This window comes from Stegodyphus dumicola, chromosome 10 (assembly GCF_044657685.1).
Source record: "Stegodyphus dumicola isolate Sdum_Otavi_A_Nest chromosome 10, ASM4465768v1".
Lineage (NCBI taxonomy): Eukaryota > Metazoa > Arthropoda > Arachnida > Araneae > Eresidae > Stegodyphus > Stegodyphus dumicola.
The window spans coordinates 144,746,430-144,762,721 of record NC_140777.1 but is presented as its reverse complement, the minus strand read 5'-3'; the positions used below and the strand labels follow the sequence as shown (position 1 = coordinate 144,762,721).

The 16,292-nt window shown below is 32.7% G+C and overlaps 2 protein-coding genes across 3 annotated transcripts in view; one reads left to right on the top strand and one right to left on the bottom strand.

The window, feature by feature from the left end:
* The window catches only part of LOC118197820 (abscission/NoCut checkpoint regulator), an 80,124-nt gene extending 77,881 nt beyond the window's left edge, over positions 1 to 2,243 (bottom strand). The window contains exons 1-2 of the mRNA XM_085825156.1: positions 2,234 to 2,243; positions 1,692 to 1,777 (exon numbers count right to left, since the gene is read on the bottom strand). Coding sequence (XP_085681282.1) covers positions 1,692 to 1,777; positions 2,234 to 2,243 — 96 coding nt within the window. The remainder of the gene's footprint in view (positions 1 to 1,691; positions 1,778 to 2,233) is intronic.
* Positions 2,244 to 2,941: 698 nt separating this feature from the next.
* Positions 2,942 to 16,292, top strand: part of LOC118197821 (putative RNA-binding protein EIF1AD) — a 39,104-nt gene continuing 25,753 nt past the window's right edge. Inside the window, exons 1-2 of one of the 2 annotated variants that reach the window (XM_035369360.2) lie at positions 2,942 to 3,025; positions 5,569 to 5,687. In XM_035369360.2, the coding sequence (XP_035225251.1) occupies positions 5,601 to 5,687 (87 nt within the window). In that variant the 5' untranslated portion in view covers positions 2,942 to 3,025; positions 5,569 to 5,600. Of the gene's footprint in view, positions 3,177 to 5,568; positions 5,688 to 16,292 lie in introns of both variants that reach the window. The other variant, XM_035369359.2, reaches the window with a different exon arrangement.

The following is a 16,292-nucleotide window of genomic DNA, read 5'->3' as shown; positions in this document are numbered from 1 at the left end:
TCCTTAACAGCAACCAAAAACTTTCTAAAATTATCTGAACTAGAATATGCATACTGCCTCCACCGCATAAATTCACAAAAATATGAGTAAAAAACATCCTCCATAGTGGTGAACTGTTGATGGCATTTCTTGCATGAGCCTTTCAAGCAACAAACCCATCTGAACGATCTTTACATTCAACCATATGCATTTCCTTCATACAAACAGGACACTTCTAATGACTACTAAGTAAATCTTTATTTACACATCAGTCAATTAATGCTTTTTTTCCCTTTTGTTCCAAACCGTACAGAAACTTCAGATTAATTTCATCACATACAGCCATTTTATGGTGTACAGCACAAAATAAGCAATGTACTTCCTAACTGACATCCAACACAGAAAGAAGCCGTTACAAATATTTTCCCATCAGTCCAATTCACCGCAATCACGTCATATTAGAGTTTTCATAACATTCAACTTACTCAGGTTACCATAAACGACAAAACAATTTGATGATAATCCAAGGGACACCCTAAAATATAGACTAACCACAAAAATCAAAAGTTTTATGAAAATAGAATCATGACATTGCCTGAAAGATGACAAAAGGTCATGAACAAAAACAGACAATACCTTATTTAATAAAACTATATTTTCATTTAAAAATTGTGAATTTGCCTTCTAGTTTAAAATCTGCAATCAGCAAGTTGACAACTCAATAATTTGAAAAGCAAAAACAGAGAATTTTCTATACTCTCAAACTGCCAATTTACAAGGATCTTTGCTTAAAAACAACTGTTTGGTAACTTGGCGATTTTTTGGCGACCAACCCTGCTACAGCAACCTGCTAGTTTTTGTTTGGACGCCATTTTGTTTTCACAAAGTAAAGGCATGTTTTTTTTTTTAATCAACATTTTCTTTCCAACAATCTGCTAGCCGAATTATGCTTATGCTAGAACTTTTATGGTACAAAAGTGCTTAATCATGACGAAGATTAGGTGCGAAATTGGGAGAAAGTGCAGAATCGCAAACTGCTTGCCGCGTTTTTAAGAAATGCACATACATGGTATCCATGTACACGTCGACCTATTTTTACTTAAAAAAACATCCCAGAATTGCACAAAAATGGCATTTCACACACTCTTGACTTTATCCATGTACACTGCTAAAGTCCTAGCTAGTAACCTTTATCGCCTTACCAAAATGTCGCCAAACTACCTGTTACCATATTCCAAAGATTAGCCACAGCGGTTAACTTTAATTTATTCTTTTTTCGTGTAGGCAATGAAACTTGCACATTAGTCGTAATATGTGATAAGATATGAAGTATTGGCTAGTTGCTAAAGAACCCACTCTTCCTGTGTTCATTTTTTAAATATATGATTATGATAAATAAATAAAGAGGAAAGAAAGAAATAAGGTCATAAAAGTTAAATTAGTATGCTTTCATTTCATTATTTTGATTATTAGCACATGCAGCATATTTTAAAGTAATTACATGGCATAATGCACTTTAAACAATAAAATGGTTTGATCTTAGTATATGGTACATAAGGGATTTGGTGACATTATGATTATCAGTAAATGTGGTGTTTATGATGAGCAGTAAATGAGTCATTTTGAGTGGCAGTGACAATTTTCAAGGTCGTACCATATACTAAAATTTTACCCAATAAAATTACTGACAGTTAAAACATGTCACAGTTTACCAAACACCTGCTTAAAATAGCAATTGCACTTCTGAAATTAGATTGTTTCTTACAACCATAACCTGCGTTTAACGAGCCAAAAATGACTCATACAGTATGGAAACCACAGTTTGGTCATGCCTGGCATATACAGACAAAAAGAGAGTGTTTATCTTTTATAAGTATATGAGCAGTAGTTCAATACATGCTGGTGCGAAATGTAATCTCAAACAGTGATGGTAACTTTAACAATATATTCAAAGTGTGTTGCTGCTCAAAAATATCTATTGTCACATCGGTGAAAGTGCAGAATCGCCTACTGCTTGGCGCGTTTTTAAGAATTGCACACACTTGGTATCCATGTACACATCGACTTATTTTCACTTAAAAAAACATCCCAGAATTGCACAAAAATGGCATTGTGCACTCCCTTGACTTTATCCATGTACACATCGACCTATCTGCACTTAAAAAGTCAAAGAAAATTGACAAAAATCCAAGTCTTCTTGATCTTGTAAAAAGCGCCAAACAAATAAGTGGAGGATTCTGCACTTTAGCCATACCTTCTGTCATATGCAGATTTACTATACTTAGATATGCAGATTGCAGTTGTTGTTGTAATATATCTAGGTAATGTTCATTTCACAAAACACTTTTATTTGTACAAAAACATCATCACTGCACATAAACGTGTACAACTCCACGACCGACTTTCATAGTCTCCATCCCGGTTAACATTCGCTAATTTTTTATTTTACCCATAGGATATGCTATTACATCTAACAAATTTGAACTAATAATTTCATATAAATTTAATTTGCTTTGCTATATATATACACACAAGTTATAAAAAGTAAAACAGTAATGAAGCACGTTTACCTCCTTTTTGAACACTCTTTTAAGGTTAAATGTTTCAGTTTCTTACACTACATGATCATTACAATAACGGAATACAATACTTTCATAATAATAAAAGTTGAAAAGTTAATAACACCATACATCTGCAAATACTAAAACCATATGACAGATTACGAAAAACTGCCAGATTAGAAAATTAAATTTCTTTTCAGCTATTTTTCTCAGATCCTCATATGCACTGAGTTTTTATCCAAAATTAAAACAAACTGATTATGAATTCCTCATAATTTTAAAGTTTAAATAGAACTTTTAGTAACTATAGAGTTATATTTTTTATTTTAGACGAGAGGTTTGGTTTAAGACGGACATCCGTAAAGCGACGTGTTTTCCCAATGGGAAAAATTTTATCTTCAAGGTGGCAACAAAATTCTTTGATCATGTTTAAATCGCTAGTAAATACAAATTTTAGCACCGTGATCGTGAATTAGCGTTGTGAGGTATTTTGTTGCATGCTGATTAATTGTTACTAATTGTGTGATTATATTTTATAGAATTTGTTTTATAAATTAAACACCAAACAAATGTAATTAATTATATGGTAGCTGGATTTCCAAGAAATAATTTCGCTGACAAAATAGTTTGTGATTGGTACGGGAGTATAATTTTTTCTTATTCTTACTATTTTTCTGTATTTTTCACATACATTTAAAAGTTGGCCAGAGGATTTTGAGTTGACAGCATTCATACGTTGTTTCTGCTAATTGTATACGCATTTTTTACTATTTATTTTTTAAGAAACTGGATTTAAATCTGATACTCCGAAAAAATTGTGTGTGCATATATATATGGGTAAAAATTAAAGGGGAAAAAAAGTTTCACTTTGACCTAGCTTGTAAATAAAAGTGTATCAGTTTCGAGGGCGAATTGACATGAATGTTTGTTCAAGATGGTTCATCCTTTGAAACCGATAGAGTTTAATGTAAAGCTGTGTCAGTCTAAGACTGTTTTTGGTTGATCTTTACATTACGGTAACTGGTAGTTTGGCGACATTTTGGAGGCGATAAAGGTTACTACCTGGGACTTTGGTAATAATGTGAGCAGTACTGAGTTCCGATTACGCATTATTTTGTGTGGGGGAAATGCGAGATCATGGGATATGTCATGTGATATTAATGGACGAATTACGGTTCTTTAATCGGAAAAGGGGGGAAATCGGGAAAAAATCTGGAAATTTTGTATTTGGCTTTATTCTGTAATGTGTGAAATAGTGTTTGTGAATTTTTGGATCCCATGGCCGTAAGTAAAGTGAATTCGAAATGGGTATTTAGTGGTATTGAAAAGGATAGTAAGAAATGTTTTTTAAGGTTGTGTGAGAGAGAAATAAACATGTTTTATTATGTTATTTATTTTACCTGGTATCTTGCTTTGAAAGATAAGTATGATTTTAAAGATTCTGAAAGAGAATGAAGAAAAGTGTATCCGCCACGTAATGAAGATTCTGAAGGAGATTAAGTAAGTTAGTATTTTTAATTATTTTTATGCATTGTTGGAAATGTAAGGTGGAAAGGAATTTGGTATTATTGGGAAAATTGTTATTAGCAATGATTTAGTTTAAAGTAATTAGGATTGTAAGGTAATTTTTATTAATTGAATGTATGTGCTCATGTATATTTTAAGTGGTGTTTTTGAATTTAATTATATTTTAATGAAATGATAGTTATTTTGTGAATTTTATACTTGTAGGAATTTGGTGTATGTTTAAGTTGAAATAAATGTGCATGGAAATAATTTAAATATTTGATAATAAATATTTGTAATGCTTCATGTATGAATTCGTTGGTGACGTGTATAATGTAATAGATGATTTAGAGGTAAAAGTTTTTGGATATTTTATTTATTTTATATGTGGAAATGTTCATATTTGTAAAGGGTAAATACTTTTTCGCGATCATGTAATTTCATATATGTTCTTTTTACCGGGTTTAAAGATTGAGAAAATTGTCATGTATTTTCGTGAAATTTTTTTAATTTATGAGATAAAAGCAGTGTACATGGATATAGTGAAGAGTGTGCGCAATGCCATTTTTGTGCAATTCTGGGATGTTTTTTTAAGTAAAAATAAGTTGACGTGTACATGGTTCAGTGATATTTTAATGAAATGATAGTTATTTTGTGAATTTTATGCTTGTAGGAATTTGGTTTACGTTTAAGTTGAAATAAACGTGCATGGAAATAATTTAAATATTTGATACTAAATATTTGTAATGCTTCATGTATGAATTCGTTGGTGACGTGTATAATGTAATAGATGATTTAGAGGTAAAAGTTTTTGGATATTTTATTTATTTTATATGTGGAAATGTTCATATTTGTAAAGGGTAAATACTTTTTCGCGATCAGGTAATTTCATATATGTTCTTTTTACCGGGTTTAAAGGTTGAGAAAATTGTCATGTATTTTCGTGAAATTTTTCGAATTTATGAGAAAAAGCAGTGTACATGGATACAGTGAAGAGTGTGCGCAATGCCATTTTTGTGCAATTCTGGGATGTTTTTTTAAGTAAAAATAAGTCGGCGTGTACATGGTTTATGTGTATGTGTTATTTTGAAAAACGCGTAAGGTGTATGGTATTGTGCACTTTTTCTGAATTTTGCAGTGAATATTTGTCATGATTAAGCAGTTTTGTTTGATAAAATTTCTAGCATAAGTGTAATTCGGCTAGTAGATTGTTGGAAGAAGTGTTCAGTAGATAAGAAGAAAAGAAACATGTCTTTACTTCGTGAAGACAAAATGGCGGCGGGGAAAAAAAAATAGAGGGTTGCTGTAGGGGAGTTGGTCGCCAAATTTTCGCGAAAAAATCGCTAAGTTACCGTAATGTAAAGATCAACCCTGTTTTTCTTCTCCTCGCTCCTTTTCCTAGTTTTACATTACCGATTTACTATTCCATATAATGTTCATATTTTTTCAAGATTTGCAGTGAAGAAATAGTAATTTTTAGTGTAATATATTAGTTGTTATTTCATAGTTGATTTTTTTGTAGTTTCAGTAGTTTTATTTGTGCATTGAGAAGAAATGTCTCGTACTACCAAGAAAAAATATGTTGTTGAAGAAGTTTTAAATAAATATGATCTTCCTGCTGACAATCAGCGAATTGTGAAAGTAAGTAAAAAAATTAATCATTAAGTGCAAAGCTTTTAAAGTAATTTTGAAACTGAATGTACGTTATATCTCAGTGTACATTATATCTCAGTTGACTGACATAGAAGGAAAATGTAATGTATTTTATTTTTATATAAAAGTTTGCATGTCTATTATTTTCATAATTGAAAATTCCATATGCTGATATTTATTATTTTGATTAAGTTTACTAGAGTTCTTTATGAATTACATCTTTAAAATTATATATTCTTTTGCGGCTGATCTTTGGAATATGGTAACAGGTAGTTTGGCGAAATTTTGGAGGCGATAAAGGTTACTACCTAGGACTTCGGGAATAATGTGAGTTCTCAGTTCTCAGTTCCGATTACGCATTATTTTGTGTGAGGGAAATGAGAGATCATGAGATATGTCATGTGACATTAATGAACGAATCACTGTTCTTTAATCGGAAAAGGGGGTATATTTGTAAAAATATCTGCTGTACTTTATAGCAGTAGTTTCATTTTAAGTTCTGTGAAACAGTGTTGTTTAATATTTGGATCGCATGGCCGTATATAAAGTAAATCCGAAATTTTTATTTCGTTTTCGTGTAACTGTAAAGAATTGCTTAATTGCGGATAAGTATGAATGTCCGATATGTGGGAATGAAATGAGATTGTGTGAAAGGAAGGATATTACAGATAGTTTGAATGGCGGTGCAAGAAACCTGGTGAAAATGGACATTTTGTGATCCGCCATGCACTCAAGATTGTGTAGAAGATTAGGTAAGTTAGTATTTTTAATTATTTGAGGATATTATTTTTATGCATTGTTCTAAATGTAAGGAGTAAATAAATTAATATGGTATTATTGAAAATTGTTATTAGCAATGATTTAGTTTAAAGTAATTAGGATTGTAAGCTAATTTTTATTAATTTAATGTATGTGCTTATTTATATTTTAAGTAGTGTTTTTTAATTTAATTATATTTTAATTTAATGATCCTGATTTTGAGAGTTATATGTTTGTAGTATTTTGGAATACGTTTGAGTAGAAGTAAATGTGCATGGAAAGAATTTAAGTATTTGACACTAATTATTTGTAATCATTTTTAATGTTTTGTTATAAATTCGTTGGTGACGTTTATAATAGATAATTTAGAGGTAAAAGTTTTTGGATATTTTATTTATTTTGTGCGTGCAAATGTCCATCCTTGGAAAGGGTATATATTTTTTCGCGATCAGGTAATTTCATATATGTCCTTTTTACCGAATTTAAAGATTCACAAAATTTTCATGCATTTTCGTGAAATTTTTCTAATTTATGAGAAAAAAGCAGTGTACATGGATATAGTGAAGAGTGTGCACAATGCCAATTTTGTGCAATTCTGGGATGTTTTTTTAAGTAAAAATAAGTCGACGTGTACATGGTTTAGTGATATTTTAATTAAATGATAGTTATTTTGTGAATTTTATGTTTGTAGGAATTTGGTATACATTTCAGTTGAACTAAACGTGTATGGAAATAATTTAAATATTTGACACTAAGTATTTGTAACCATTTGTAATGTTTGCGGTATGAATTCGTTAGTGACGTTTATAATATAATAGATAATTTAGATGTAAAAGTTTTTGGATATTTTATTTATTTTATACGTGGAAATGTTCATCTTTGGAAAGGGTATATACTTTTTCGCAATCGGGTAATTTCATATATGTTCTTTTTACCGGATTTAAAGATTCACAAAATTTTCATGCATTTTCGTGAAATTTTTCTAATTTATGAGAAAAAAGCAGTGTACATGGATATAGTGAAGAGTGTGCACAATGCCATTTTTGTGCAATTCTGGGATGTTTTTTTAAGTAAAAATAAGTCGACGTGTACATGGTTTAGTGATATTTTAATTAAATGATAGTTATTTTGTGAATTTTATGTTTGTAGGAATTTGGTATACGTTTCAGTTGAAGTAAACATGCATGAAAATAATTTAAATATTTGACACTAAGTATTTGTAACCATTTGTAATGTTTGCGGTATGAATTCGTTGGTGATGTTTATAATATAACAGATAATTTAGACGTAAAAGTTTTTGGATATTTTATTTATTTTATACGTGGAAATGTTCATCCTTGGAAAGGGTATATACTTTTTCGCGATCAGGTAATTTCATATATGTGCTTTTTACCGAGTTTAATGATTCACAGAATTTTTTTGCATTTTCATGCACATTTTTGTAATTTATGAGAAAATAGCAGTGTAGATGGATAAAGTTAAGAGTGTGTGCAATGCCATTTTTGTGCAATTCTGGGATGTTTTATTAAGTAAAAATAAGTTGACGTGTAAATGGTTTATGTTTATGTGCTATTCTGAAAAACGTGCAAGGAGTTTGCGATTGTGCACTTTTTCCCAATTTTGCAGTTAATATTTGTCATGATTAAGTAGTTTTGTCACATAAAATTTCTAGCATAAGTGTAATTCGGCTAGTAGATTGTTGGAAAAGTGTTCTGTAAATAAAAAGAAAAGAAACATGTCTTGACTTCGTGAAGACAAAATGGCGGCGGAAAAAAAAATAGAGAGTTGCTGTAGCAGAGTTGGTCGCCAAATTTTCGCCAAAAAATCGCCAAGTTACCATAATCCAAAGATCAACCCATTTTGCTACTTTTTTGTTAATACAGTCACCTTATAAGCATTTGACAACATTTCAAAACTGCAGAATAGAAATAAGGCAAATAAGTTTGCTAGTTTTGGTGACTAACTGAACTTCTGATTTAGTAAAGAAACACCATTATTCTTTATATTACTGGATAATATGTAATGAATATAACAGTTTTGAGAAGTTTTATTTAGGAACATGTCTCTCTGCTAGTATTTTTTTATGTATATGCTTTTTAGAAATGAAATTTCTGTAATATTTATCTTTTTGTATATCATTATTGGATATTTAGGGTCATTATTCATATCTGTGGAAATTTTGAAAAAAAAAATGTATGCAAAATGTAAAAACAAAAAAGTCAAATTTTCTGCATTTACTACAGTGCATATGCAACTATGTAAGACACGGTGCTGACTGTGTTTTGGGTAGTATCAAAGTGTCATTATGTACTTCACACTGGCACATGATTATATATTAGGTGATAGTGCCATATCACACACCTGCATGTAATTGGTAATGTTGTGACCCATGTTAAATTGTGACTGGGTTAAACTTTGTATTTTTCCTGAAGGCTATGAAGTGATGCCCGGATCTAGCGGGGGGCAAGCCAGAGTTCTTGCCCCGAGCGGCAACTTTTGAGGGCGGAAAATTCAAATATAACGCTGGATCGTTTTGGCATCTTGTTCGCTAAAACAGCTCTCTAATTTTAGTACAATGTTAATAGTTTTAAGGCCAAGTTTTAAAAATCTCTTCTAAGAAGATTTGTAATTAAATACTAAGAACCCTTTTAAAGGAACATGAGTTAAAATAAAGTACAGCCAATTACAACTATTAATACAAGATCAGAAAGAGGCCGATAGAGGGACCCCAGGCATCACTGATAGAATCAGACTGACCATGTCAGTAACATTTGGAGTCCCTGCATCATTTGCTGTCTAGGCCGGGCGTGTTCAAATAATAAATAGAATGATAGATAGAAGAAGTCACCTGGTTCCCATAGCAACGTCTGCTGGGAAATGGAGAAGCATTATAACTATTGTTTAAGAGCTAACCCAAAAAATTAACTTTGGGCCATCCTGGAAAAATGAAATAATTCAAATTAATATTCATCGAGTATATACAAGACACAGATATTATGTCTTCAAGTTGAAACAAGGCATTTAGATTTTTTCCAGCCAGTTGGCAATTTAGGCTCACCTTTGGTTTGACTCGGAACGGTGGAGCACATGTTGGATTTTAAAGCTAGATTTATTATTTCTATGTTTTTCTCCTACCCAGGTCTCTTCTGCCTTTTCTTTTTTTAAGATATGCTAGCTTTTAATAGCCCGCACTATATTTAGCGACACACGACCATTTATTTAGGACTGTTCAGTGTAATTATGTCAATTCTTAGTTATTCTTATTAAGGTAATTCATAGTGAATTTCATTTAGATTAAAAGGAACCATCTGCGCATCGAGGGGGAGAAAAGCGCAAAGATAAGGCCAGACAGAGAAAACAAATTTCAGCTAAGATGAAAAAATAACTTCACAGAAGAAGTAAACCGTCAGATCTTGCCGCAGTTCCGATTGTGCTGAGATTCTAGAGGGAATTAATATTTCTTGCAATTTGCATAACCAAACATGACTGCATATATCATCCCCAAACAATATACAAGTCAGCATTTGAAAGAATAAACTTCTTCATCGACATCAAATGAATAGCTGGAGGACATGAAACCAAGATATAAAGATCTCTTCATTTAGATGGGAACGGGCAGCAGAAAGACGAAAAATTAAAAATTTTTTATTTGTTGGATGCATGCAATTGGCTGGGCATAAAAAAAAAAAAAAATGAACGGTCGCCAACAATCTCTCTTAAGCAGTCAATCAGTATTATTAGCCGGTAAACATCCGAGAAAACGTACCTCAATCCCATTGAACGTCATGGCAGACATTTGACATGTTATACAGAACATTAGTAAATAATAAAAAGCTTAGATCTTGCATATTCTAAAAACAAGAATGCAATTTTTTATACACCGTGCAAAATTTATCAGAAACATGGTGCTGCCATTACACTATACAACAGGATTCATTAATTGGAAACAAGTTTTAGCAAGATTAACTGAGCTCAAAGCATCTGGAATCTACAGACGAGCATCTGTTACATGCTGTGAAAAATTTGAATTTACTCAAGTGGAAAATTCGAGTACAACAAATGAAATCATGCCAAGGCATCGATCACGACACTGAGCGACTCATTCATACAGAAAAAGAAAAAAGGAGAAAAATTCCATATAGTCATGGATGCGGTACTATGTCTTTCAACAATGTATCGTTCTTTTCTTGGGTCTGATGAAATCTCAAGTAGCCTGTTCACAAAGTGTCCTCGATCTAGCGAAAGAAATTTTCTGAATTTTAATCTCTCCGCTTGCCAAACATAATTCAACTCTTAAGTACAAGCACCTAACAATGGGAAAGAAATCATATTTACCCCATATGTGTCTCATACAGAAAAATATGAACTAGATGACTCAATGCGTAAAAACGTGTGGTGATTGTGTGAGATAAAGGAAAATTTAATTGATTTCATAGAAGTTGGTGGAAAGATAGGAGAATGTATTTCTGAACACATTTTAGAAAATTAGTGTCTTAATTGACACTTGATGGTTTAGATATTGGACAATGTCGGTGTCAATCTTACGACAACATGTCTAATATGGCTGGCATTTCTAAAACAGTACAAGCTACAATTACAGAAATGAATAAGCTGGATGAATTTGTGCCATATTTGGCTCACTTCTCGTATTTTGTCAGTATGCATTCTGCTTCTTCGTGCCTGGTAGCAGTTAATCTGTTTGGAATTACTCAAATACTTTGCTTTTTTGTCGGATACACTACTCGACAGTATATTATTAAAAAATGTACAAAATACAACTTAAAAGGAAGCAGCCAGACAAGATGGTCGAAAAAATATGTGGCTGTGATGGTCGAAAAAATACTTCTGATAAATTCATTAGAAGTTAATGAATTTACCAGAAATATTCAAATATTTAAAAGAAATTAAAGATATTACTCTCGATGCAGAATCAAAGCATGAGGTACGTAATCTGTTACATGCTGTGAAAAATTTGAATTTACTCAACCTGAAAATTTGAGCAAATATTTTTCCAGAATTCAATCGAGTAAATATAGAAATTCATAAGGAATTCCTCCTCCGCGTTCTGTGTGGTTAACGAAAGAACTGACCAAAACTGAGGAGTTATAAAAAATGAGAGAAAAATCCTATGGAATATTTGATATAAGAGTCTAAAACAGTAGCCAAAAAAAAAAATTGCAGTTGAGTCTATTCTGACAAATAAAAAATTCAAAAGCAATCTGATGAACTGTTTGAGGACGAATCACGAACGCTTCAACCTGTTAAGATCGAAGTTTCAGCAAATTAAAACGTACTAAAAAATATCTATGATTATCGATGAGCAAGAGCGCTTATCGAGTCTCGCGATTCTAGCAACTGAAAATCAAACTTCAGATCACATTATGGCGATTCCATGCACTTATTTGCAGAACAAAAGGCTTACAGTGTAAAATTTTAATTTTCATTACTAATTCCATGATATTTTAATAGCGTTAAAGCAGGTAAGAACTTTCAATTACTTATGAAATAGGAAGTATGAAAAACAAGACAGGAAGCACGAATACTCTCAGTATTAGCCCATATTCTGTATAATTGTTTCAGAATACGTCCTTTTGGTAATAGCCTATATTTTGTATGCAATGGTTCCATTAGTAGCTGAGCAATAAAAGCCCCTGAGCACTAGTAGTTCGGTCCGAGGGTCAAGTATAGGTGAATTGGCTGGCTGTATGAGTATTTCCGTGATTTTCCCCGTGTGTAACATAGATACAAGCCAGTTTTACTTACAAAGTTTTTTCCACGGGATATTCCTCCTTTTCCATGCAGAGCCTAATGGCGAAACACATAGTAAATAATCAGACAAATGTCCTCAGCAGTGGCCGAGTGATTAAGATCGCTGTATATTGGTAGTTCGACCTTGCCTGTGTTCAAACCCAGGCGAATGGGCTGGCTACATGGTTTGTTTTTGTGGATTTCCTCATGTGTAATCTGAATACAAGCCAGTTTCCTTTAAAAAGTTCCTCCACGAAAGCACCTTTCCTCTAAGCAGATACCAGTCAGTCTCCTTAAATTTTTTTTTTCCATAAGGCATTCCTCCCTTTCCATGCAGTGCCTAATGGCGAAACACATAGTAAATAATCAAACAAATGTCCTGAGCAGTGGCCAAGTGATTAAGACCGCTGAATACTGGTAGTTCGACCTTGCCTGGGTTCAAACCAGAAATAACGGGCTGGCTGCATGGTTTCTCTTCGTGGATTTCCTCATGTGTAATGTGAATACAAGCCAGTTTCGTTTAAAAAGTTCCTCCACGAAAGCACCTCTCCTCTAAGCAGATAGCCCTCCTGTCTTTGCCATATTCATATAATCTTACCCAACCTAATTTAACCAGTTATGCAATAATATGGAATAGTGAGAAGTTTATTGGTTGCCCGTTGTCTCTAGAATGGAAAACGAATGGTGGCGCAGACTGGAGGGTTAGAAGCATTCAGGATTAGAGTTAGGATTAGGCTTGAATACGAAAGTAAGCTCACCAGAAAGATTTGGGAGGGGACAAATTTCTAATTATGTATCTTCGTTATGTTTTTTTCCTTTATAGCAAAAAAAAAAGGGGGGGGGGCGGCACGTTAAGAATTTAGTATAAAATGGAGCTTAGGTTTTACCTCAAACCCTACCTATTTCTGTATTAAAGAAATTAAAACCTTTTAGAGAAACTTAAAGGAAGATGGGTGAGGGCGGCAGCTTTTGCTCCACATCAGAAAAATCAAAGATCCGGTGCTGGTAACTTCCATCTCTAAATGCAGCTCAACATTACATCCGAATGCTGATAATTTAACTTGCATTTAAATCCTCCCATATTGCTTGCTGCGTGGATATTTCCATGATACCACATGGGTAACATGAATACAAATCAGTTTCCCTTGGAAAGATCCCTCACACAGATCTCCTTCTTCATAGGCACAAGGTTTTACATGTTTTGTCATCGTACATGAAATATTATATTTCCATGTAAGTTGATCTATAAATCTATAAATGCCAAAATTTGATCGTGAAATCAAATGATTAATATGTGTGTTTATAAACACACTTCTTTCTCTTCTTTCTTTTTTTTTTGCATGTCTGTGTATTATTTTAGAAATCAATCCTTAGATTAGGAGGTAATTGCTGTTATACTTACCTACCACTGTAATTTTGTAAAATTAAAATGTTAAGTTAAAAAAGGTACATTTATAAATAAATTTCATTTTATAAAATAAAGGGAATATAACTTTATATTACCAAAAAAAAAAAAATATTACTTTAAAAACGAAACAAGAAGTTCTTTAGGAAAAAAAGAGAAAATAAATTTTATTCAAAATTTTGTGCTCAATAATCTTTGCTTACTTTAAAACCTCATCTTCAATAAACATTTCATTATAAGGATCCATATCATTCGTGTTTCTTTTCCTCGTAGTCATCATTCACCCATAATGCATCTTATTTGCTATCCTCTGCATTTGAAACTCCATTTTGTTATCCATGTTATCCATGTGGGTAGTGGGTGTATGAACATGTATACACTTTGGAGTGCAGGTTTTTCACATTTGATTTAAATATCTGACATTATGAGGTTCCATAAAATATACAGTAAAATCAAGTCTCAATTAACACGAGGGAGCACTTATATGTGAGTAGATGTGGTACATAAACCCTCTGCATAAAGTTTATCAATTGAAACTGCAAATAATTATGAACCTGAATTTATATTTCTATAAATCTCAACCATATCCATTTATCCTTTGAAAACGTTCTCCATGCCTTTATTTAGATGGGGCATCAAATGAATGTTTATAGGCTTGTATTTCTGAAGGAAAAATGGTAAAAATATTTTTACGGGAGCCCCTCAGTGCAAATTGGTGATTTTTGGTGATACATGGACACCGAGTTCGTGCAATTCTCTGACATGTTATTTTGGCTTTGTGTAGCAGCGATTTTTGTGCCAAAAATTGCCACTAATCAAAGCCAAAATAACAAGTCCAAGAATTGCAAAAATTCAGTATCCATGTGCACATCGATCTGTTTTCACTTAAAAAAAAATCAGAGAATTTCACAAACTTGGCATTGCGCACTCCCTTGACTTTGTCCATGTACACATCAATCCATTTTCACTTAAAAAGTCAAAGGAACAGCTAGCAGAAAATATGTAATCTCAATAAACTACATTTTAGTGAAATAGCATAAAAAAGGAAATATCCACTTACCTTATTTAGAAATTTCCATGTCTTTAGTCAAACAAAATTCCTTAACAGCATCCAAAAACTTCCTAAAATTATCTGAAATAGAATCTGCATACTGGCGTCGACACGTAAATTCACAAAAGCAGATCCTCTGTAGTGTCGGTATCCTCCGCCGTTCGACCATACACATTTCCTTCGTACAAGCAGGACACTGCAACTTGGCGATAATCCAAGGAGCACCCTTAACCCCTTAACTGCAGTGGGCGTATATATACGCCTTGCTCAGCCGATGCGTTAACTGCCCCAGGCGTATATATACGTCCTTCCAAACTGCTATCATTTGCTTTGCGCTGCTACACCTAAAATTATTCGCAAAGTTAACGCATCGGCTGCGCATCTGGGGCAGTTAACGCATCGGCTGAGCAAGGCGTATATATACGCCCGCGGCAGTTAAGGGGTTAAATCTACCCTAACTAGAAAAATTACTGGAATAGTTTTTATTTATGTATTTATTTTCAGAATTATCAATACTTTCTAATTATCCACATAGCATGAAAAGTTGCCAATTCACTGGTGAAAATTTTTTGTTTGGCTGTTACCTGTAAATGCCATTAATAAGTACATTTTTAATAATTTAATTTTTAAGTTTCGTTTGGCTGTTTATAAGTAATTACAAAAAGAAGCATTTTCAAGCTTCGGGTATAAAATGATTTTCAAACCAATCATTCATCAGCACTTGTGTCAGCCATGCTCTTTTATTTGCGCGATATATAACAAGGAAAATCGTTACTTCTTTAAATGCTCAAGGTCATGCATGTTTTCTGATCATGAAAAGTTTGCACTTGCACGTTCCTGCAGCATTTGAGCATGCTAAAATTGTTAGTCGCGCTTTGGAATATTTGACACCAGTTGGAGCCTTTTCTGTAGAAGTTGCAAAGGTATTTCACAGTACATATTGCCAGAAAAGACCAGTTTCATCAGCATTGTAAATTTATTCTGGAGATAATTGTTCACTAGTAATGAGTTCAATGAATTCATCTGCGAATTGTTCAGCAGCTTCAGTATCAGCTGAAGCTTTTTCACCTGAAATTTTTAATTGCCTTATACCATGACAATTTTTAAATTTGGTTAACCAACCTGTCGAATATGTGCACTTTGTGTTGAAGTTAATTTCTTCATGAAATATTTTGGCTTGAGCCATTAGCATTAGACTAATCAATGGCACGCCTTCGCTGCGACACTGTCTGACCCATTCAATCATCACTTAGTCATAATTGTCACTTTTGACATAATGAACTGTTTTTCTGTTATTAATTGCAAGTGGGGTGTCGGAATCCACAAAAAATTCAAAATATTCCTTTTTCTTTTTGTTAAAGTCATATGCAGTTGACTTTTTAATGTCATACTCCTCGCATAATTTTGAGACGGATATATTTTTATCCTTTTTTTGCAGCAATTGCACTTTTTGTTTGAGGAACATTGAAACATGCTTTCACTCTGTAGATCCTTTGGCAGCTCCAGAATTGGAAAATCTTTTTGACATAATAGAAAGTTCAAGCTTAATTTTTATAAAATTGCTCTAACAGTCTGAAAAAAAAAATAAGTGGGATCCAATTAGAAGATTAAGGAACAGTACAATCTGCAA